We start from the raw sequence: 23,438 nt of genomic DNA, 5'->3' as shown, positions 1-23,438 counted from the left end.
GCCCGAAAAAAAGGGGGGGCGGGTACCTTATAACTCTGCATATAATCACTAGGTCTCCGGGATATTAAAGCCTAGCGCTCGTTTAGCGTCGAATTTCCGCCAAGATCCCTGTGACATCTGAAAGATTATGGGACATTTCTGGAGTATAACTAGGCATGACTGGGTATGCTCAAAGGCCTCAGGATTATGTAACTTTGATGGAGACAATCTGCAAGCCATATATCGAATCAAAATTGGCAGCTTTACGTGAAGCGGGACTGAATCTGTCGATGTGCAAACCGGACTTGAAACTAACTAGTCTAGGCTTTAACATCCTTGGAACGCCCTAAGTTGACCAATCAACAGTCCCTGCATTCAGACAAGTATCCTCGTTACCTACATAACCTCGCGTGTTTCTTTCCCCGGTTAGCGCAGTATGGAAAGGGGTAAAAAGATATGTCGGAGCCCTTGCACTCTCTTAGGGACCTCTGATCAGCGGTCTGGGTAACCATGTAAATGGAGTCTTGCTACTTCAGTAAACAGGATACCACCCCACAAGCGGTCCTCAATTAACAATCAACAATGCGCATTGACTAAATGCCCCAAGTTATTAACCAGCAGAAGGGAAGGGAAAAGCAAGAAAAACAGAGCATCAAGAGCTCTCAAGACAGGATGGACTTCCTCCAGCATTCCAGTTACACACAGCGTCGCCAATGGCTAGACGCAACAAAGGCAACGAACATGGGCGACTCGGGAGCAAAGACAGCCAGGCCACGACGACAACGCAGGGCTCGAGCGCCACGGTGACGCAGCGCGACCAGTACCAGCGCGAGCTAACCGCCGCCTGTGCGCGAGGAAACGAGGAACGCGTGCGCCGCTTACTGACGGAACACGGGCCATGGACCACTGCGAAGGACAAGACAGCATTGCGCAAAGCGTTGCAGAAGGCGTCGGCGCGACACCACATCGACATCATTCGGCTACTACTCCATCACGGCGCCGAGGTCGATGCCGGTGCTAATGACGAGTTCCCACCACTCTACCGGGCCGCCCAGGCGGGCCAGCGCGCCGTCGTTGAGGAGCTTCTCGCGCATCGCCCGGACCTGGAGGCGCGCGAGATGCGCACCTGGCAGACGCCTCTGTTTGCCGCCAGCATGAATGGCTTACACGCCATCGTTTCGTTGCTCCTGGCCAAGGGCGCGCGTGTCGATGCCCAGGATCGAGACGGGCGCACTCCCCTGTTGGCCATGGCCATCAACCCGAATTTTAAGTCGATGGAGACGGCGTCGCTACTCGCGGACCACGGCGCAAACCTCGAGGCGAAAGACCGGATCGGTCGGACGCCACTTCTTTGGGCTGCCACCAACCGAAACTACGACCTCGCCCAGACACTCCTTGAGAAGGGCGCCAACGTATCGGCTGTCAACAATCGCGGCCGTACGGCTTTGCACCTGACTGTCGATAGCAGTGACGGTGGCAGAAGCGGCGACCAGACGTCGGTGCCCAAGAAGCCGCGCGAGGAGATGCTAAAGCTTTTGCTGCAGCACGGCGCCGACGCAAATGCAGCCAGTGATGGAGGCTGGAGACCCCTGCACAACGCTGCCCATAAGGGTCTGACGTCTATCGTGCGGGTTCTGCTCCACGCCGGTGCCGATGTCAACGCCACCCTTTCCAACGGCATGACTGCCCTGCATTGGGCTGCCTTCAACGGTTTTGAGGAAGTGTCGCAGCTAATATGGTCCTACCCCGAGGCCGACCTGGGCATCAGGGACACCTTCGGCCGCGCTGCGTGGCTTTGTGCTGCAGAGCGCGGCCACGACGACCTGGTCGTTCTTTTGTCTCCCGGCCACAACAGCCACCGCCTGCCAAAGTCGATGCATGAGGCCACCCGGGCCTTCAACGCTACTGTCGTCGAGTTCAAGGAGTACGGTGAGAAGCAGCGCATCTCTAAACCCCCGGTGTTCGACTTGCTGTATAGGTGGGACGAGAAAAATGGTCGGCCCACGATTCCGCTATGGACGGATGGGCCCCCGGGATACGCCAAGAGCGAGTTCAAATGGATACATCTTCCTGCCAATAATGTAAGCTCAATTTCATGTCCGCTCAGTTCTGGGAATCCCCCTCTGACTTCCTGTTTAGCTGGCCTGGGTAGAAACGCTCATGATAAACTGGTTCATTGAATCAGGATGCCGCGACCTCGAGGGTTTCAAGGCCCTCATGAAATGTCTGGAGCAGGAGCACTGCGGCCCATTCCCGCACGCCAATTATATGAGACCCTTCTGCCAGCGCATCTCGTCTCAGCACCCCGGCGATGAAGACGGAGGAGGCCTCCTCGGAGGGGACGACACTATCGGCCCTGGCTGCGCCAGCCCACTCCCTACTAAACTAAAGGACATCCGCCGTAGTACTAGCAACTTGTCGCAGTTGACCCTCAGCCAGGGCATACCGGGCGGTGACGGCAAGATCGTCATGTTCATGCCGTACCTCCACTACGAGACGGACGAGAGCCGCCGGAAGATGATGGACGCCATCAAGATCGTGTCGTCCGCCAGGCACGCGAGCTCCCGCGACAAGACACCCGACATGCTGCTTTTGGAGGCGTACTTGAACCACAAGCCGTCGCTCCACCCGAGGAGGACGCTTGACCAGTTCTTCTACCGCGGTATCGACACGTCGGCCCGCGACCGCGACCAGGTCGTGTACCGCTACTGCGAGGCCCATGGCCATCAGCGCAAAGTTTTCATGGTGGACCAGCTGTGGGTTCTCGTTCTGAATAAGGACCTCATCATCACCTGTTTCCCCGAGCGCTGGGACTTGCGAAATCAAAAAGACCCGCTAGGCGTACTGGACGGCATTGTGGCCGAAATGAACGCCAAAACTCGACCGCCCGTTCGAAGTGTATACCACATGGCCATCCTAGTCTCTGGCCGCTGCTCCGGCATGTTCTCGCGACACCGAGCCGATGACCAGGACTACCAGTTTCTCGACATGTTTGAGAGTTCTGTCGGCCGGGTTACCGAAGATCTGACGCACCTGTTCCACCACTTCGAGCGGGCGTCGTCGCACAGCCGACAGTGGGCCCGCCCGTCTCGCCGGTCCAAGCTGCGCAGCAGCAAGAACAACAAGAAGAAGACGCCGACGGAGGAGTCCAACTCGTTCGACCAGCTGCTCGACATCGGAACCGAGACGTCGCTGCTGACCGAGGTGCGCGACATCCGCGACGAGCTCAACATCCTGACCATGATCTTGAATTCGCAGCTGTGGACGCTGGGCGACCTGAAGAACTGCCTGATCGAGGAGCTAAGCCTGAGCGCCGCCTCGAGCCGGCTGATGCGCAACCACGCCAACAACTCGCATGTTGCCGACATCCGCAAGCGCACCCTCGAGCAGGAGCGCCACCTCAAGGTCCACAAGCGCGACATCCAGACCATGGAGGAGCAGGCCGAGCGCTTGTATCAGTCGCTGACGGACCTGCTGGACCTGAAGCAGAAGCACAGCAACGCGCTGGAGGCCCGGTTTGCCAGTGAGCAAGCCTTGTCCGCTGCGAGGGAGGGCCAGACCGTCATGGTTTTCACCATCGTTACCATTATCTTCTTACCCATGTCATTCATCGCTGCCTATTTCGGCATCGGCATGGATGCCTTCAGCGACCTCCACACCGAGTACGTGGCGAGGTGGACCTTTGGCGGCGGGCTAGCTATCTCGGCCGTCTTTATCTTCATGGCCTTCACCGTCGTCGACATAACGAGGGCCTTTGCCGGGTTCGCCGCCCTGATGAAGAGACTGTTCGCCCGAAACGACGCCGGGCACGAAAAGAACGGCGATGATGACGATGATTATGAAGAGGAGGCGGTGATGGCGGAGCCATCAGGCACGCGAACAAGACTACTGAAGCCTCCCATGTCGAGTCCACTCCATTCGGTCTTCCACCATCATCAGTCCAGCCCTCTTTCCAAGATCGGGACCAACAACACGATGAGGTCGGAAGCCATGGAAATGGGGATCCTTCAATCGACCGAGCTAGATCTGGTAAAAATGAAGACGGCCACCAGTATTTTGTCCAAGACGCGATATGCAGTGTCGGCCAACAGCCCAAGGAGCCGTCGTGGGTACGGGGAGCAGGACTTGGAGTGGGGGAGGCACGATCGGGAGATGAGTGCTGATACTTGCTAAGTTATTTATTAATACGTGCATGATAGTTGTTATAATCATATAACTCTACTCTATTTTTAGATAGTTCGATGGTATCGAGGTCTGCATTTTCGACTCCCAAATCCTCGAGTTCTAGACACCTCCAGGCCATCCAGACAAAACTTTATATCCAACATGTGCTTGTTTTGCTGGTTAAAGCGGTGGAGGAACAGAAAGATGGGCAGGAAACTATAAATATCCCGAAAGTTCTTTAAATTTGTTAGGAAAAGCGAAACTATATATAATAATTCTAAATAAAATACGAATAATTAACTAAGAATACACGTTTACGTTTGAGTCATTGGTATTATAGCGACGCGGGCCGAGAACGAGACGCTTCTGTGATGAGTAGTGGATATAGACCTTGAGAAAGTATACGAAATGTGCTTGGGTTTGACGGCGGTCAGGACGTCGGACGAAATCAAGCCACGTCGTGCAGCTGTCGGTACCGACGTCTTTGCAGTACCTGAGGAAGTAGACTATTATTATGCGCCCATGGTGCAGTTAGGAAGTGTTAGAATAGGATATCCTACTCATTCCAGCGTTGCCAGATCCGGTCTCGCTCCGCCATGGTCTCTGTAACCACGAAGGGTTTGACATTGTCCGGCTGGGATACGTAGGTCTCGTAATGCTTTTCGGCCAACGATATCCTCCCCTCATCGGAAAGAGGATCGGAGGCTTTTTCCACCAAGGGCGGCTGTAGGTTAGCGCTACCAGCCATCTGGGGTGGGAGTGAAATCGGAATGGACAATCAGACATTTTGGCCAAGGAGCGCACGGTAGCATTTATAAAAATGGAGGTCAGCATCGCCTGCCTGGAACCGACGACGGTGTCCATTATGGACGAGCTATTTATAGCTTTTGGCGCCTCAAGGATGCGGCGGGGTTGGGGCGGAGTGCTATAAAATGCCGGACGGGGAGGGTCGATGAAATGATGAGCGATCGTCCCGGAACGTGTTGAAACGATTGCTATGTGGGGTAACGGAAGCCCGGTTGCAAAACGGCACGCGGTGCAGCCGAGGCGGAACGGAGGCGGTTAAGAGTAGCAGAAACTGTGGTCGGCACGGATGAATCAGCACGTAAATGCGATTCGCGTTGGAGATTTTGCACGCTTCTAAGTGGCTTAGAGCCAGGCGTTGAGTACAGTTCCAGTAATTATCTAAATACCATCGTCCTTATTGATCCTAACCGAGTCAATAGGGTCTAACAATCACCATTTCCACCCGCTGGTTCTGCAGCCAGACCCCTTCCTGGCATGTCATCTGGCCTATAGTGCACGCTGAGTCTACCCGAGCGCTGACATAGCAAGTTTACTGCCACCATTAGCACTGACTGCAGCGCCATTGACCCACCGGGCCTCATCGCTAGATAGAAATCCAATGATGTAAGCGATATCTTCGGGAACGCCAATCCTCTCCGCGGCAGTGACATCTCGGATCTGCGCGTCCATGAATCCCGCTGGAAAGAAGTCCTCGGCAGACTTGACCGAGTCCGTCGCAGTAATACCTACAACAACGCTATTGAAAGTAGCCTGTGTGGATTTCCCTAGACTACCGGCCAACGAGCGCGTAAAGCTTTGGAGTGCGGCCTTGCTGGCCGCGTATGTCATGATAGGATCGTCACTGGATTGTAGAGCGACAACGCTGGAAACGTTTATGACACGGCCTCCGTATGCTGGCAAATGCGGCAGAAGCGCTGTGGCAAGCGTGATCGGCGCGTAAACATTCGCCTGCATCGTTTCGAGGAAGACGTCCAAGGTCAGCTCCCTGACAGGTTGCACTTTCGATGGGTCGGCTAAGACGGCGTTGTTGACGAGAATGTCGATGACGGTCACCCCGAGGTCTCTGAGAACAGCGGAAATGATCTTGGACCCAAAAGCAGGATCAAGCGCATCCGCTTGGATTGAAATTGCGTCTTTTACGCCAAGGGCCTTGCACTCGTCAAGAGTCTCCTGAGCCGCTTGGTGGTTGGTGGCATAGGTGATGGCCAACTTGGAAAGACCTTTACGTGCCAGGTGGATAGCGGTGGCTCGTCCGATTCCGCGTGAGGCGCCAGTCACGATAGCGGTCTTACCAGCTAGAGACCAGGCTGTATCTGGCGAAGGAGGTATAGACATGGCGACTTTGTGCTCAGGACTACGTCTGTCGAGGAAAGTAGAGTGGTAGTGGTCGGATTGGCAAACTAGAAGAACGAACTAGAGTCAATTCTATTTATATTGCCATAAAAGATGTTGTTTGCTGCTCTCAGAATCTAAATGATTGTGCTTTCAAATCATCCAATCACGAACTAACCATTAGCATACTATATATTTCCGGCGACCGTCAAATAAAGTCTGCGAGGTTGGGCCGCGTCCGGACAAAACTTGAGGGACTGTACGCTAATTATCCAGGGTGGTGCCCTAAAAAGAGTTTGAACCCGGTTCATGGTGTCCTGACGTGAGATTGAACACATATTCCGCAAAGAGCCTAACTGAGTGGTATTCATGCACGCAGGGTCTTCTTCTAAATGGTTAACAACGGTTGCGAAGTGACGGCTAAATTGTTGCTGACTCGAATTCCAGGATTTGGTATAATGTAGTTCTGTATCTTTCAGTTGTTTCAATTTCTAAGATATTCTGAATAGGTAACATACCAAAAAGAGATATCCTAGCTTTGACAGCCTCAGAAAGACTTTCATCTGGAAATTATAGCCAGTCGATATAGAAAGTCATGTATTTTTCTTGACTTTCCCCGGCTGTTATGTATTGTCTTCCCCGGTCATCTAATTCTACTAAAACCCCTGCCCAATTAGCTAACAATGTTATGTTCATCATAATTCACTCACTCTTCATGTTGTCTTTGAAGAACATTAAATGTACTTTGGTTCCACGTACCTTGTAATGGTCTTTCACTGCTAGATATATCTTCATTGTTTCGATTCTGCAAGTTCTTCGAGTCTCTAAACCCCATGCTATGGTTTCCCACCACCCTGCACTGATTTTAGTATGTTATCGGTCGCTTAGTAAAGCCCGTGATACTAATTTATCCGTAGTATCAAGCTCCTAGTCGCTGGCTAGCTAGTCCTCAAGCTTCAATAAATCATCTATCATTGCGTCGATTCCCGGATTGAATGCCATTAACTCTAAGAGGACGACTTTAGGGACACTGCCAGCACGACGCAGGCTATCAGGACATGAGGAAGTGGCTTATAGGAAGTGATGGGCTCGTCAGTCTTCAGTTGGCTGCGCATGTGATTCACGGCCCCCACAATCGGTCCTAACCTTTAATAAGCTATATCCATTATGTGCTGTCCGGGGCTCAATGTCTCCGATAAGGTTCATTAGACCTTTGGCCAAGTAGCAGAAAAGTATACACGTCCACGAACGCGGCCTAAAGTTCAACCCGAGACAAATACACTAACCTAGTCTAGCACAGAGGCCATCTCAAGACCCGTTGGTTCACATGTGATCAACTACCGCCCCTTGGGAAGATGTAATCGGCTGTTCGGCGCGCAAAGATAAGCACCTTGACTGGCGTTGCTATAGAGTAAGAGGAGCGTTTTTGTTACGGTGGGTATAATAACTCTATTCTACGACCGCCGGTATTCTAGGTCAAGCGACGGGCTTTTTTTCTTCCTTTCCTTTTGCGGCGTTGTCCTTGACGTTTACAATCGCCGCACCACAGTCACACTACGATGGCTACCGAACCCGAGAATGTGCAGGGTCTTGGAAGTTCGCTTTCTCACGACGTCATTGACATATCCGTCCTTGAGAACAAGAGGTGCATTCGCCGTTGATCATCTTCGCGAAGGATCCCGCGCTCGACCGTGAAACGCTGGAATGCCCTGCTCCCTGCTCCGTGTACCTTACTCAGGTTGCCTTTGAAAAAGAAATGCTCTTCGAATCTGACCTCCGAATGTGCTCGTCGCTCAATGTAGGGTCTTCATCTGAAAGTTTGATATTTTTTACATGGGCGGCAGGATGCTATGTTCATATGGGCGGAAAAACTATTCTGAGCCATTGCCGGCTGCGGAGCTTCAACACATAGACTCGGCTGAAAGAACAAGATGCCTTCGAGCGGTCGCTAGACACATTGCATTGACGATCAATGCCCGCGCATATTTAGGTTGGTACAGGTGGATGAAGTTTAGAAACGTATCTCGTGTTGTTAACCAACTTCAGGATATCTTCCACTAACTCAAGCTTGTCCACCTTGCTTGCATAACACATAGGACACTTACACATCCATGACAATGCCATAGTCAGAGGATATTCGCAAAGTCAGGCAATGACGGCGAGTAGTGGTAGAGTCATATGATCTGAATAGATGACAGAGGCATGCCTGAAATCATGTGGCTGTTGGATATTCTCTCAACATCAAAAAGACAGCAACTAGGAGTTCTGAGTACCGACCAATCCATGGAGGCCCACTACCGGACGAAACCCAAGTGTCTTCGCCAAAGCATGACAGATGAGCAGGTTGTACTCATGTCCATGCCGGTGGGGCAGAGACTAGATGGAAATAAACTGTCAGCGTCATCAATGATTCAGTAGCAAGTCACACAATCCATTTTCTGTGGTCGCTGAGATGACAAGTTGTGCGGGCAATCTATATCACAGACTAGATCCGACGAACGCTCAGACTATAGACAACGACCGGTTCGATGAAAGAAATGTTTCGCATGTAATCAGCCGAGAAGCCCCTGAAGGTGGAAAGAAATGGGCTCGAGTCATTCACTCGGCACAGCGGCGTCGACTCACCAGTGTTCCTGGAGCAGTTCCGCATTTACCAGCCCACAAGCTCGTAGTCAAGGTCTATACCTGACAGACCGGGCTGGGGGCAAGACCTTCCAAGGCCATACCGAAGTCTAACATGACGATACGCAGACGGCTGTTGCCTCTCGGGAGCCGCATGCATGCTCTCCTGCCAGTCGGCGCCCATCGGCACTGACAGACAGCGTTTGTCTGCGCATACGATAGATCACTACATGGCCGCAAGCTTGCGCCAGCTGTGCTCACACGCGACTGAATCCCATCAGTTATACGAACACTATAAAGCCCTCCCCTATCTCCCCGGCACAAACCTCAACCTGCCTTCCCGTCCCCCCTGACACACAGCACGCGCCGACCCACCCACGCAAGAAATGTCAAGCCAAGTCAAACGAACAGAAAAAGAAACGTGGAAGCACCGTCTCCACCGCAACTGCTACCGGTTCCAGAAGCGAGTCGAGTCGAACACAAAGCGCGACACGCGCACGGAAGAAATAATGACAGAGCAGTTGTGCAAGCTAATGCTGATCCCACCTAGCACAGGCAGCCTCTCGATGTCACCTCGCCCATATGGCGCCAGCCTGTCCTCCGGCGTTCCGGGGCTGGATGCGTCCAAATCCCGCGCGGCACCAGCGCGAATCTGGAACATGATCGGTGGGCGGCGCAGGCAGGTGGAGCGCTGGGCTGTCCCCGTCTGCGAGGCAAGGAAATTAGCGGCACTGCTCGATGCAGAGAAGGAAGAGTTTGCGGCGAGGCATGCTAGACAGGCCGTGTACATGTATAGAGCCAAACTAAACGATGCCGAGGACGACTTGAACATCAGGATGAGATTACTGAGGCGCGCCGAGGGCTCGACGGCGGAAGTTGCAGATAGCGAGGTGAGCCGGGCGCGTAGAGGGTAGGTATACCACATCAAATAGGCAATTATTTTGAAGCACGAAGAACAGACTGGCAGGGTTGCATTGTATTATACAAGTCTTTTGATTCCTGTCTAGTGACATGGAGAGGATAAAATATACATCATGCCGTCCGTGCGCAGTCACACGAATCGCTCGCGTCAAGCCAACTCGAGGCAGTATTTTCAAGTAAAGCCACCCGATGCTCGCTCGCCTCCCACCTGTAAATGCACTTTTAGATTTTACTCAACATATTACACTCGATGGCCTTCCATCGAACTTTTGTGACGCGTCGAACCGGCCGGAATGGCGTATAGATAATGGTATGGGAAAGGAAAGAGATCACGGTGCTTAACCCATGATCATACCCTTCATACCGGCGAGGTCGCCTTCTTTCGCTGCGATTTCGAAGTAGCCATAGATGATGCTGCAGAGGGAATGTCAGTAAAACGAGGGTGGAGATGCATCCTAGCAGGGAAACTTACGTGACAGCGAGAAGAGTACCGGTACCAGAGCCCAAGGCTCCCATGAGGTCACTGGCGACGGAGAGGGCACCAATCACAGCGCCACCGAAGGCAGCGGCAGTGGGGATGATGCGCTTCAGCTCACGGTACATGCTCTGGTCGCGGTGACCAGCCATGACGAGCCCCTGATCCTTGAGCTGCTTGGCAACGTCGCGGGGGCTGGAGCCAGACACCTCAATCCAGGTCTTGGAGAAGATGGCGCAGGCAGTGAGCATATAGACGATGTAGACGACGGTGTGGATGGGGTCGAGAAGAGCGTCCTTGAAGTTGAGAGGGGGGGACATGTAATAGACCAGTCCGGAGATGGCCGAGAGCTGGGCGGTTCCCTCCTTGGCCTCCCAGACGCCGAAGAGACGGACGAGGAGGTTCTCCGAGAAGCGGGAGTAGAGCATCTGGCTGATCAGGAAGATGTTGGAGGAGAGGGCGGACTGCAGCATGATGGGCATGTTGGAGGTGTAGAAGAGGCGGACGGGGTAAGAACCACGAGCGCCACGCTGGCGGTTGGACTTGACGGGGATCTCGACGCGGAAGCCCTGCATGTAGATGACGGCGGCGAAGATGGCGATGGTGGCGATCAGGTTCATGATGTTGGGGAGGTTCTGGCGGTAGAAGGCCTCCTGGAGAGCACGCTGCTTGTTGGGCCAGGTCATGAGGAGGTGGAAGAGGGCGATGACGGCACCCTCGAACTCGGGGCCACGTCCGGTGTTGATGGAGGTGGGGGAGAAGGCCTTCCACATGATGGACTCGCAGATGTTGGTGGCAATGAACAGGGAGATGCCGCTGCCCAGGCCGTAGCCCTTCTGGAGGAGCTCGTCGAGGAGGATGACGATCATGCCGGCGACGACCAGCTGGAGAACCAGGAGGAAGACGATACCAGCACCGAGGTCGCTGGGAGGGCCGTAGAGGCCGCTGAAGACGTAGACGGTGGCAGTGCCGGCGGAGAGGATGAAGGCGAAGAGCTTCTGGGCAGTCTGGTAGAGCTCACGATCGGACTTGAGGTCGAGGTTGACGTCGATCATGTGGGTGCCAGCGAGGAGCTGGAAGACCATACCGGAGGTGATGATGGGGGTGATACCCAGCTCCATCAGGGTACCGCGGTTGCTGGCCATCATCATGCGCAGCCAGTAGAGGGGATCGGAGGTGTCGGAGGACACGATGCCGTAGAGGGGCATCTGGCTCATGACCAAGAAGATGAGCAGCGTGAGACCTGTCCACATCAACTTTTGGTTGAATGGGACCTTGGTCTCTGGCTGCTGCACCTCTGGCAGGAAGGCCACGAAGGGCTTGACCAGGTCGAGAAATCGTACTGCGTGGCGGGAAAAAAAAGGGCGAGGTTAGCTTTTCTGTTCCGTCTCAATGGGGGTGGCAGAGATGGAGAGAGGGACGTCGGCAAGCTTGGGGGAGTGAATGGCAAGCTCGGAAGGTTGGTGAACGGCCACGACCGCGATGCGGAGATTTCATGTTTTGTTGGTGTGTTGAGGATGACGGGCACACTTACAGCTTGACATTGTCGCAATGTCTCTGTCAAAATACTATGACGAGAGGAAGAGAAGAAAAGGAATCAAGAACAGCGACGCTGCGTCCCAAAGTCTAAGTGGGAGGAGGCCGTGACTCAATGGGTTGAAAGGAAGGGAAGGGAAGGGATGGGAAAGAGGTGGAAAGGAGAGAGGCTACGTCGCGACTATTACCTGCTCACTTTGTTGGAGACGAGGACGAGGGACGAAGACGGAGCAGATGGAGACGATCTGGCTCAAAAAATTAGTGCCCCGGTTTCTGGTCAATTGACGATGTGTCCCCTTTTCCCATTCGATTCCGACTTTGGATTGAGTGGAGCGTGCCACGTGACCTTGGTACCCCGACTCTGCCACAGCGTATCAACTAGGTTAACTAGGTAAGCAAGTTACCAAGGCAAGGTAGCTACAGCACGAACAGCACTCAAAAAAGCTCAGAGCTTCAGCAAGCTTGCAATTGAGATTGTGGACGAGATTATTAACCTAACCTAGTCTAGCTCGGCTCTGCTCTGCTCGGCTCAGCTCAGCTCGGCGCGCTCCACAATTCTTGCGTCCCTGTAAAACCCCCGCCCCTCAAATCCCATTTTCAGCCTCAAATTAAGTATGGCCAGTGAGTGCCCAACGGTTTCCTTGCTAACTTATTGGTTACATTCAATTTCTATCGCCAGCATTTCGGTACGCTTAGCCATTTGCTGTGCTGTGCAAAAGTGTCCATCCAGTGCACCACAACAGACGGACAGATAGCAGTAAAACCACACGCAAAGTCTTTTTTTATTTTTATTTTCATTAATTCTTACTCTCATCCAACACGTTTGTTTTGATCTTTTACCCCGTCCCTGCTGCACGTGGACGCCCGGAAACCATACACAAGTCCCTACCAGGAGCGACGTGTCTCCGGAGAAAGACAGAAGTCGTTGGACACCTCGAGCTAGATTTCCGAACGTATTCATCGTCGTCATCTCTCATGTTTTCATGAATGTTACCGTGTCATTTGAGGTCTGGCCAATTTGCATGGAAACCCCTTCTCCGCCATGTTGCCAACATGTCAATCCACCAACGCCCAAGAGAGCCCCTCGTGGCCATAATGGGCACAACAGGCACTGGCAAGTCAGACGTACGTCTAAACAGTTTTCGAGCCGCAAACATCATCACCTGCTGACGTCATCTCAAGCTGGCAATTGACCTTGCAGTCAGGTTTGATGGAGAAATCATCAATGCCGATGCTATGCAGATGTACAAGGGTCTGCCTATCATCACCAACCAGATTGCAGCTGATGAGCAGCGCGGCATTCCGCACCATCTCCTCGCAACTGTGGATATCCATCAGCCCACCTGGACCGTCGGCGTTTTTGCTAGAGAAGCAGCCAAACTCATCCGCGAGATCCGTAGCAGAGGCAAACTGCCCATCCTCGTCGGCGGCACTCACTACTACATCAGCTCCCTTTTGTTCGCCAACAGCTTGGTCGAGTCAGCGGACGACGACGCAGCGTCAAGCTACACTTCGCAGACACAGATTGAGCAGCAGCATCCGATTCTTAGTGGGCCGACTGACTTGATGCTGAAACGCCTCCGAGAGGTCGACCCTGTTATGGGTGCTCGTTGGCACCCCGATGACAGGCGCAAGATCAAGCGCAGTCTCGAAATCTTCCTCACCACTGGCCGAAGAGCCTCGGAAATCTACGAGGAGCAGCAGAGAGCCAAGGAAGCTTCCGGATCAACAGATCAGTCATGGGATGCCCTGATGTTTTGGGTGTATTCTGAACCAGATGTCCTTAGAGAACGCCTCAACAAGCGCGTTGACAAAATGGAGCAGAACGGGTTGATGGGCGAAGTGAGAGTGCTACATCAACATCTTCTCGCCAAATCCGCTGCCGGGGAAGAGGTCGATCGTACGCGAGGGATCTGGCAGTCCATCGGCTTCAAGCAGTTCGAACCATTCCTTGTCGCCGAAAAGGACGGTGCCAGTTTGGAAGACCTAGACAAGCTGAAAGCTGAAAGTATGGAGTTGACCAAGATTGCTACACGACAGTATGCCCGGTATCAACTCAGGTGGCTCCGTGGCAAAACAATCCCCGAACTCAAGGAGAACGGCGCCATGAACTTCCTGTATCTTCTGGATAGCTCAGACGCAGCAAGCCTCGCAGATAACGTCTTGACTCCAGCCGCGAGGATCACCGAAACATATCTTCACGGCCATCCACTACCGGAACCCGTCAGTATCTCTCTGCAAGCAAGCAATGTTCTTTCAACATTAAACAACGAGGCCGGAGCACCGAAGCCGAGATACGAGCCAAGGCTCTGCGATATCTGCAACATGACGCTCCAGACAGAGGACCAGTGGACCAAGCATGTCAATGGTCAACGACACCGACGCGGCTTGAAGCATAAGGCGCGGACAGCCCTTGTGGCTATTCATCGACCGGGAGCAGCCCAGCACAAAGGGGATGACCTTATCTCTCATGGATGATTGCTGGCACGAGACCAAATGACGGTGTTGAAGGACGCTACCAGTACATGGGACTATTGACTATGGGTCAAGCTTGGCTAGTCGCATATGGTGGTGTGGACAGGGGGAGGCTGATTTGACATGAATGCTCGTGATGGCTTCTGTTGCATAGCCCTGTTGTGCATGCAAGTCTCGACATCATACCTCTCAAACCTAAGTTCCAGATCGCTATGAAGCATTCAAAAAGTCACGTTTCGAACACTTGGCAGGGAGGGGGGCCGAAAAGAAACTCCTCAAAGTTTCGCATGTCCACTTGTCTCCGGAAGTAAGTACGAACGGCTACGCCCGGCCACAAGATTCCGTGGCGTAGCACAATTTGGTAAGGAAATTGATGTAAGGATAAGTCTGTCATGGGCTTGATCGGACTTGATTTGGCACCATTGCTACTGGGTCTGGCTTTCGTATGAGACTTCACGACAATACTGCACTTTGCGTTGACACAAACAAGGTCTTCAATCCATGCATTATTATTGATGGTCCGATTGCACATGTTTGAATCACGAAGCACAAAGTTCAGCCGATTGAGAGCAGCGTGTTGAGTTCAGATTGCTTAAGATTGTATCAGGAATGACACAAGGATGGCATGAATGCAGTTTTTATTGTCATTCGCTCGTCCAATACCTTCCACAATGAAGACTTCCCTCATGCGAACGGTTTCTATCCCATCATGAACCTCTTTGTTTGCCGATGTGGTTGAGTTGGCATCGGAACAAAACTTGTTGTCATGGCGGGGGAAAGATCAGCAGGTGTGGTCATTTGGTGTGGTAGAAGACGTGATTAGTCCGGGCAGTTAGGCTCAACAGGGTCGAGCAAGCGTACAATAGGTATCTCCCGACTCACTGTAGTCGTCAAATGCCGGCCATGATGGTCCTATATCCATCTCTGATATCGTCTGTCAATTGAACAATTACTCTCGGGTGATAATTATTTGCAACGAACGACCCACACTGGCTGGGCCCCTACAGGCATTGATATGCTCTCAAAGAACGTGTTGCATATCGGGGGCCTCCGCCCTTGCAATCCGGTCCCGTTCAGCGTCAACTAGGACTTGTGGTCTGGTAAGCTGGGTCGTCTCGGGATTGCGACACACAAATACATCCGGATGCCTTATAAATACTTCGTCCATATCTTCCAGTGTCCTGCCGGAAGTCTCGGGGTAGAAGCAGTATACCACAGGGATATAGCTGAAAGTCAGACCGGCAAAAACTGTCCCACCATTAGCGGACGCGATGAATTAGGTGACTCGAGCGAGCCACAACTCACTCAGATAAAATGCCCAGCCCAGGTTGTCAAGCCCGACTTTCGTATACTGTACTACCACGAACGCCATGAGCCAATTGGTCGCCGTGGCAGCGGCTGCTCCTCTTGTCCGCCAGCCTAGCGAGTTAAGCTCGGCCGAGTATACCCACGGGACACCAGCCCAAGTGCATCCAAAAAACACATGGTAAAGAGTGAACATAGCAACAGCAACGCTTCTCATCTGTGACAAAGTTAGTATGATCGCACGTCGAAGATCGGCGAGTGTCCCTTACCATCTTTGCCCTGGACTGGTCTTCATCTCCCACTTTCAAGCATACCGAAGCGATGAGATGACAAGCGGCCGTCAGGACCGAACCAATCAGCATGAGCCTAGGGATCTAGTCAGCGTAGTCGTGGAAAGCGTTTGAGTCTCAGGGGCGTACCGACGTCGACCAACGTGGTCGATTACCGCGATGCTCCCGAAAGCGGACAGGAAGTATATAGTACCGATGACCGCGGTAAGCAGACGGCTCATCCTGTTGTCGAACCCCACACTTTGCTGAAGCAGGGTAGGAAGATAGAATCCTGAAGAGCGACAGTTTTAGACACGCGACAAAGCGGGCGAACGCAAAAGTCTCACCTAAAGCATTGATCCCACTAAACTGCTGCATGAACTGGGTGCCACAGCTCAGGATGAGCCGTCTGAAATTCCGCGTCTTGTCCCGATGGCAAAGCACGTCCATGACAGGCACTTTGCTTTCTCGCTCCATCCTGATGGCCTCTTTGATGCTTCTGAACTCCCGGTTGGCAGTGCCATCCTCTGTGCCCGTGCCTGCTAGCCTCGCGATCACCCTCAGCGCATCTTCGTCTTTGCTGACAAGGAGCAACCACCGCGGGCTTTCCGGGGTGAAGAAGAGGATCGGAGTCAGGAACAACGCGAAGATGAGTTGGAAGCCCAAGGGAAATCGCCACTGCAAGGGACCGGGTTGGTAGTACATGCCGTAACTGATCCAGTTCGCGATACAGAAGCTTGTCACGTTGGAACTAGCACCGATGACGAGAAGCCTCCCGCGTACATGTGATCGTGCGCACTCGGCCAGATACACTGGTGACATGGTACTGGTCATGCCCATACCAAAGCCATTCACGATGCGGCCAGTTATCATCTGTGGTAGTGACCATGCTAGACATTGAAGCAGGGCGCCGGTGAAGTTGAGGATATGGCCGATGATTATCGTCTTCTTGCGGCCGAGCTGGTCGCCGAGAAGGAACGCAAGCATGGCGCCGAAGAAAGCGCCAAGCTGTGCTTGCTGTCAGTCTTCCAGGGGATATGTGATTTCTCGCATCGGCTCGGACTATGTATGACTTACAAGAAAGCAGCTTGTCACTATGCCAGAAATGTTTGCATCGCTTGTCTGCGGGAACAGCCGCAAGAAATCTTCCGACACAAGAACGCCGGCGAAAACGCCCTGTATGAAGTCGGCATCTCCCCCCGGATACATGGAAAGGGGAAATGCGTACCTGGCAATAGCCAAACCACATTGCAGACACTATCACAGATCTATGAGCTCCACCGGTGCACACGTTGTTCGAAGAGACATACTGGCATCAACTAGTGTGATTAGGGCGATGAGCCATCCACCGCTCACATGGCTCTTCTTTGGTATCGCGCCCATCCTTAACCGAGAGTCTGAAAGTCTATCCGGTGAAACCGAAGTTGATCGAAGCCTGTTTTGAATTTAGAAACTGCGCCGCCTAGAAAGACATCTAGATGTAGATGCGCATAGATGGTCACTTAAGCGAGGAATGATCCGGTCAAGCAGTAACAGTTGGATGTTGGTTGGACACAGCTTCACTCGCCATTCCTCTCCTACTACGTCTATAAAGAAATCCAGTGAACGAGAGTCGGTGTTCGGTTTGTTGGTCTGCTGAGCTGACCACTGCCGAAGCCGGATGCAGAGATAAGACGGCATACGGCCGGTCTGCGCCGATTGCACGTCGGGCCTTGGCTTTTCCCCATTGTGGATTCGGCTCCAGCATTTCAGTACGCCCATACGGCAATCGTTTTCATCGTCATGTGGCAACCTGTGAGCCTGATTGGAATATGTACTGCTGCCGCCTCCTGTGGGTTGGAAGTTCAAAATGGCCACGATACCCCATATCTACAGCGGGCCCATTTATTGTCCGGTAGTTCTTGGTCACCGTTGTGACTTGATGAACCTGGAACGCGATAGTTTACTCCATTTAACTGATATAATGCTCCCGGTGTTACAATGCACATAATTCATGACTTTTATACTATATTGAGCTCTAAAGTACGTCTTCGTTGAGCGCTGAGCGCGGCTCTCACACACGGTTGGTGCTCAAAGTCAGTGCAGGAGCTCGCTGCTGATATGATTGCACTCCGCTACTGCTTCAGTGCGCCAAGCGCCTCATTGCCCCAGTCTTATCCATGCCAGGCCAGCGCGTTATTATTTCTATCGGAACTCAAAACAACATGAGACTTCTGACTGCTTTTATAATTAAAACAAAATTTAGGGGGGGGGGGGGGGGGGGGTTGATGTATATATGTATCTTTTAAAATGGGGAGGGACGGGGGAAGATACCAGTGCAATAACTGAACAGCGTCAGCACTCTCCAGGAAGAAATCTAGGTCCAATTCATCTCGCAATCCAAAGTACAGAGCTGTTCTCCGAAGGGGTGCAGTGCATGCCTCGGTATCCAAACGACGAAATCACCAACTTATGCGATAGGGATCCCATGCCAGAAAAGCAAATCGCAGTGGACTGGTGTGATGCATCCTTTTGCGCGAGGCTTGCTGGCAATTTGTCTTTGGCACTAAGAAGTGCCAGAAGGCTACATGCATAGTCCACTTTGGTTGAGCTTGACCCGCATTTCCACTTCTAGCATGCAGTGCGAGACGGGTGCTGTTCGATTGAAAGTTATTGGTGGGATTGAAAAACATATACTGCCAAGTCAGGAACAATTCGACAAAGGGGAACGTGGAAAATAGTGGGTAGTTCGCCCCGCGGAAAGCGTCGATTGAGTTGTCGGGCTGAGTTTAAAGGGTCTAAAATTGAGGCATTCATGTTCGACACACTCCAATATTCATACTGATCCCAAGCGCCACTGTTGGTATATTGTGTTGGTCTAGACGCCACTCCCCGCAAGATGGTAGTCATTCACTTATTAGCTGCTTTGATCTGCTTTGGCTCGCAGCTTGGCGCGTGGTCGCTGAGAAACCCAATCATTCCTGGGTGAGAGCGAACCAACTACACATTTCAGTTCATTGGCAGCTTATGTAGGACAGATGGAACCCCGATCCCTCAGTTTTGCGCGTTGGCGACACATACTACGTGGCGGTATCTTCCTTTCTGAGTTACCCCCAAATCCCGATTTATTCGTCCAGAGACTTGGCGAACTGGACATTGGTATCTCACGCTATCATTGACCCGTCTTACGTGCCAATTCGGGGCGTAGCCACATCCATGGGCAAGTGATGTCGAATCTCAGCGACTGTATCCAGTTTTGTTGACGTTCGCAGGGATCTGGGCGCCATCGCTTTCGTATGTAAACAGCACTTTCTACATCACATCGATGGCAATGGAAGGCAACTCCAGCCCCCTGACGTACCCGCGCGTGTTCTGGGTCTCTTCACCTGATATCATGGCATGGTCTGCGCCTACCTGGTATGCTAGTGCTGTGCTTCACTCACAAACAAGTGATAACAAGTTGGTAGGGGCGAACCATTTGGGATCGATCCGCATCTTTTCTCGGATCCAGTGTCTGGAAAGGACTATTTGACTCTCATGTCTCTCAACAATGACTATGATCGGTTATGGGGTATCGGTCAATGCGAGGTCGACCTGCAGACGGGCAAATGCTTGGGTCCGTTTCGCAACATCTGGAATGGTACCCTGGATGTCACGACATCCACGCGTCCGGAGGGTCCCAAAATTTTCTACAAGGAGCCCCACTACTATCTTCTCATCGCAGAGGGCGGGACGGGCATCACGCATCGTGCATCGATCGCGCGGTCGGACAAGCCCATTGGGCCATGGACAGCGTCGCCCTCAAACCCTCTCATCTTCAATGGAGCCAACACAAATCTGACCATTGGGGCGACTGGACATGCAACAATGGCCGACACGCCCGATGGCAGATGGTTCGCGACCTTGTTAGCCTACCGATATATTGGAACAAACAGATGGGCTATAGGTCGCGAGACCTTCTTCTCCCCTGTAACTTGGGAGGACGGCTGGCCAACCATGAACGAGGGAGAAAAGCTACTGCTGAGTCAAAGGTTTGATTATGGCCCAGATCAAGAACGGCCACCACCGCCGCACGAAGACCATTTCGAGGAGGATGTGTTGGATATCAGTTGGTATCAGCTCCGGTCACCTTATACGCAGAATTATCGGATGAGATCCGCCTCGGCCGAGGAGTCATTCTCCTTCGTAGCGAACAGTACTTCAGGTCTAGTCCTACTACCAAATGCATATACTCTAAGCGATCGCGATACCCCCGCAGCTGTTCTACGAAAGCAAAAGTCCCTGAACATGACATTCACGGCGACGCTGCTGCCAATTGTCGAGGGTTTGGGACCGTATCAATCTGTGGGAGTCACAGCGTATGTGAGCGAATTGAACCACCACGATATTGGGGTGAGAGGTTGTGCGAATAGTACTGGCCTGTGCGTCTTCGTAGACTCGACGGTCGGCTCTGCTGGTCCAGGTACAAGGCCTGTGGTGGGTAGCACTTCTCTCATATCTGGGGCAGATGTAAGCTGATTACCTTATTCTCAGACTATTGAAAGTGCTTTGAATGTGTCATCAATTCCTACTGGACTTGACCTGGTCATTTCCCCGAACCTCTTGACATACAGCCTTGGATACAGCAACGGCAATGGGGCCGTATTATGGCTTAAAAGCTTTCCGTCCACCAATCTACCACCAGGCTTCGACGGCGCCATGTTCGGACTATTTGCCAGTGGGAACGGTTTCCCATGGCCCTTTGATGCGCCGGAGGTGGGATTCAGTAAAATCCGCGAGGAGTATTATGCGGATGATCTGCCTGACTATATACAATGATTTTCTGAGTCGTCTCCCATGTCGGCATTTATGTTATATTTCCTTGCTGGCTCCCGTTGCAGTGTCCTCACCTGGGACACCGAAGGCACCAGAGCTTTTCTGGCTATTCGAGTAGCATTCGGCCCAGTACGGCGCGCCCATTGATAGATTCGCAGAATTGGAGCTGAATGTCCGAATGCTGGACCGTTACATAATCGGTATGGATGAATTGATCAGCCCTTGTCATGTCAATGGCTCCGAGGAGTGGGAAGAGCGAGATTATTCTATTGTGCCAAGTGCCCAAATAAATTAGTTGGGTATGCGATGTAATACCCATCAGTTCCTTCGTCCTACAGCTCGTAGATAGGTCCCAAAAAGGTGCTCATGTCCAAAAGAGAAAAAGCCAAAGCCTCACGCGCGTACATTTGAACACTTACAGGGCGTTGCCATTGTACTAGTTACGTCATAACTGACCTCAACGCTTTACTACAGGCTAAGCTACAATGTACTTTGTCTTAGACAACCATCGTATGCTTGTATGGTTTTGATCGGCTACGTTCTCATGGTACAAACTTATATATAGCGGCAACTTGGAGCTGTACATATGGCGACCTTAGTTCTTCGTCTCTACAGAACAAATCTTCACTTATCTAGCAGAAGTCATACGAGTTACTTCAACATGATTTTGAGCGCAGTACTGATAACACTCGTTATTCTAACTTCTATAGTATAAATCTAAAATGAACTACTTTTACGGAGATGACGTACACTCCTGGTGGCATGGTCATGGATGGGGCAACCGTCCGTACTCCTCTACTCCAAGCGCCTCACCTCTGAGCTCAGCTGTAGTGACCTCAATTAATCTCCTTGTCCAGAGTTCAGAGCACAGAAGAGCGGTACAAGACCGCTCATCTAACCCCTCCGGAGCCATCCTAGGAAGGCTTTGAGACTAAGTGGACCAAGATTAATTTACACCCTTCAGAGTCATTTTAGAATAGAATTGATATGGTTTGCGATTTTGAGACAGATTGAAAAGAAAATAATAGTTTCGCCCCAAAAACGACGACGTGAAATCAGACTCGGATCTGCTGACGCTGCTGGGCCATTACAATACCAACATTATGTATTGGCTTGCGCTAGTTTCTTCCTGAAAAAGAAAAAGAAAAAAAATCCGGCGATTGGAACGTCTGCTGGAGCGGTGCGTGGTTGGAGGACCTAGTCAACGCGAGGCATGGCAATACCGATCTCTTCCGACGTGTCCATAGCTGATTTGGGTGTTCAAATTGACTCCCACCGTGGTAGCTGGTGGAGCTTGGCCATGACGAAAATACTTTAGTGTGATCAGACGCTTTCTTGGTGACACGACAGACAGGTCTGAAAGACTCGTTGTTGCGATAATTGTATCGCTGATTTTGACCCAGTATCGACGACGATGGCGACCTGAAAGATGCCGCCTTAGCTCGACCACGAGTCAATACCAAATAACACGACCGAAGCGCTTCATCGTCATTATCACGCGACTCACCGCGCCGGTTGACCACGAACAATTGGTGGTGGATAGCTTGGACCATATGCTTCGCGCTCTAGTCTAATCGACTCGATCGTTCTCGTCCTCTGTGGAACAAGCTCGACTGCACTTGAACGTCGTGCCGAGTCTGCTTCGGCTGAGTCGGTTTGTCTCTGATCCTCTTCGGATGGCTCTGTTGCAGTCTCAGCTTTTTCAGCGGCGCTAGCCTTTCGACATCGTGTGTGAACGGCCACGATAACTAATGCGATAGCAGCAAACCACCAACTAAACAGGACAGGAAGCGCGATATGCAGTTGATTGCCACACCCATGGCTCCAAATCTTGACCAAGACCTGATACACTTCATGGCCCGGCAATGCATATCCCCATCGATAAAACCCAGGATTCAACTTGAACGGACTGATAGCGCTTGCCGCATTCATGACAACCCAGGTCAAGATGCAGAATGGCATGAACTGCATCGGAACCCACGTGGTCAGAATGTCCACCAAAAGAAAGTTGATGTGCATGTATAGCCACATAACAATCCATGTTAACGCGAACTGATTGCCGTTGACATCCCAAGATTCTTTGAAAGCCCATATATATCCTGCGATGCACAGCGAACCGATAAGAGTGTATGATATTGAGAGGCCGAGGCGTAACAGGCCGTTCGTACTAGGTCGCAATTTAGAGAATAACTCAAACTCTCCTGATATTCCGTTCAATGCTAGCATGAAGAGGAACTGTTGTATGATTGGCATGACCAAAGTGATTGTGTTATATAGAACCCGGGTACCTTGAGTCGTTGGTTGTATATTGATCTCTAGGGCCTGAATTGGATTGAGGAAGGTTTGCAGGCCAACCTGGCTTGAGAGTGCACCCGACTGCGCGATATTTGATGCATTAAAGGAATAGTAAGCCGACCGTGTTAATTGTATTAGTGTGAGGATATTAGAGTAGACTGAACCCTGTGAAAAGGCCGGGTATCGTGCGCCGTTCCAAATATACGTGATGGCATCCGGATTGCTGGTGCCTTCCGCAGGGGCAGATGATAAGTTGGCTGACGCTCCTTGGTTGGTGTAGATGGCGCCTCAGTAATCTCCTCTGCAAATGGCTTCGCGTATATCTTGTGGTTCTGAAAATTGGTCCGCGGAGGATTGTTGTAAGGTAGGAAAATCGTTTCCACGCAGCAATCCATAAGCATTCAAAACCGACTGGCCAACAACACCAAGTCCAGAGGCCATCAGAGTGATACGTCTACACTTAA

The 23,438-nt window shown here is 51.9% G+C and overlaps 8 protein-coding genes across 8 annotated transcripts; 4 read left to right on the top strand and 4 right to left on the bottom strand.

The window, feature by feature from the left end:
- Window positions 1-410: 410 nt before the first annotated feature.
- Window positions 411-4,231, top strand: BKA67DRAFT_689720 (uncharacterized protein). Its single transcript, XM_046109114.1, has 2 exons — window positions 411-2,060; window positions 2,119-4,231. The coding sequence occupies exons 1-2, from the start codon at window positions 693-695 to the stop codon at window positions 4,150-4,152; spliced, it is 3,402 nt and encodes a 1,133-aa protein (XP_045962890.1). The 5' UTR covers window positions 411-692; the 3' UTR covers window positions 4,153-4,231.
- Window positions 4,232-5,454: 1,223 nt separating this feature from the next.
- Window positions 5,455-6,285, bottom strand: BKA67DRAFT_591501 (uncharacterized protein; the record flags this gene model as incomplete). Its single annotated transcript, XM_046104726.1, has 1 exon — window positions 5,455-6,285. The coding sequence occupies one exon, from the start codon at window positions 6,283-6,285 to the stop codon at window positions 5,455-5,457; it is 831 nt and encodes a 276-aa protein (XP_045962889.1).
- Window positions 6,286-9,290: 3,005 nt separating this feature from the next.
- Window positions 9,291-9,818, top strand: BKA67DRAFT_656808 (uncharacterized protein; the record flags this gene model as incomplete). Its single annotated transcript, XM_046107012.1, has 1 exon — window positions 9,291-9,818. One exon carries the CDS (start codon window positions 9,291-9,293, stop codon window positions 9,816-9,818), a length of 528 nt encoding a protein of 175 aa, XP_045962888.1.
- Window positions 9,819-9,862: 44 nt separating this feature from the next.
- BKA67DRAFT_558644 (protein transport protein SEC61 alpha subunit) lies at window positions 9,863-12,246 on the bottom strand. Its single transcript, XM_046102336.1, has 3 exons — window positions 11,835-12,246; window positions 10,298-11,642; window positions 9,863-10,239 (listed from the first exon to the last, which is right to left on the bottom strand). The coding sequence occupies exons 1-3, from the start codon at window positions 11,842-11,844 to the stop codon at window positions 10,164-10,166; spliced, it is 1,431 nt and encodes a 476-aa protein (XP_045962887.1). The 5' UTR covers window positions 11,845-12,246; the 3' UTR covers window positions 9,863-10,163.
- Window positions 12,247-12,889: 643 nt separating this feature from the next.
- BKA67DRAFT_656806 (putative tRNA isopentenyltransferase) lies at window positions 12,890-14,314 on the top strand (the record flags this gene model as incomplete). Its single annotated transcript, XM_046107011.1, has 2 exons — window positions 12,890-12,961; window positions 13,019-14,314. The coding sequence occupies 2 exons, from the start codon at window positions 12,890-12,892 to the stop codon at window positions 14,312-14,314; spliced, it is 1,368 nt and encodes a 455-aa protein (XP_045962886.1).
- A 1,018-nt stretch (window positions 14,315-15,332) lies between these two features.
- On the bottom strand, window positions 15,333-17,268 carry BKA67DRAFT_514770 (general substrate transporter; the record flags this gene model as incomplete). Its single annotated transcript, XM_046097672.1, has 8 exons — window positions 15,333-15,559; window positions 15,617-15,833; window positions 15,886-15,982; window positions 16,036-16,177; window positions 16,233-16,893; window positions 16,963-17,061; window positions 17,114-17,142; window positions 17,196-17,268. 8 exons carry the CDS (start codon window positions 17,266-17,268, stop codon window positions 15,333-15,335), a joined length of 1,545 nt encoding a protein of 514 aa, XP_045962885.1.
- Window positions 17,269-18,841: 1,573 nt separating this feature from the next.
- On the top strand, window positions 18,842-20,794 carry BKA67DRAFT_644413 (glycosyl hydrolase). The gene is made up of 5 exons (XM_046105846.1): window positions 18,842-18,849; window positions 18,903-19,084; window positions 19,137-19,281; window positions 19,332-20,340; window positions 20,398-20,794. The coding sequence occupies exons 2-5, from the start codon at window positions 19,081-19,083 to the stop codon at window positions 20,680-20,682; spliced, it is 1,443 nt and encodes a 480-aa protein (XP_045962884.1). The 5' UTR covers window positions 18,842-18,849; window positions 18,903-19,080; the 3' UTR covers window positions 20,683-20,794.
- A 1,388-nt stretch (window positions 20,795-22,182) lies between these two features.
- On the bottom strand, window positions 22,183-23,415 carry BKA67DRAFT_591496 (uncharacterized protein; the record flags this gene model as incomplete). The annotated part of the gene is made up of 2 exons (XM_046104725.1): window positions 22,183-23,261; window positions 23,358-23,415. 2 exons carry the CDS (start codon window positions 23,413-23,415, stop codon window positions 22,183-22,185), a joined length of 1,137 nt encoding a protein of 378 aa, XP_045962883.1.
- Window positions 23,416-23,438: the final 23 nt, after the last annotated feature.

The sequence above is a fragment of the Truncatella angustata genome (assembly GCF_020726525.1).
Source record: "Truncatella angustata strain MPI-SDFR-AT-0073 chromosome Unknown BKA67scaffold_2, whole genome shotgun sequence".
NCBI lineage: Eukaryota > Fungi > Ascomycota > Sordariomycetes > Amphisphaeriales > Sporocadaceae > Truncatella > Truncatella angustata.
The sequence above is the reverse complement of the archived record's forward strand: the minus strand, read 5'-3'. Positions and strand labels throughout refer to the sequence as shown.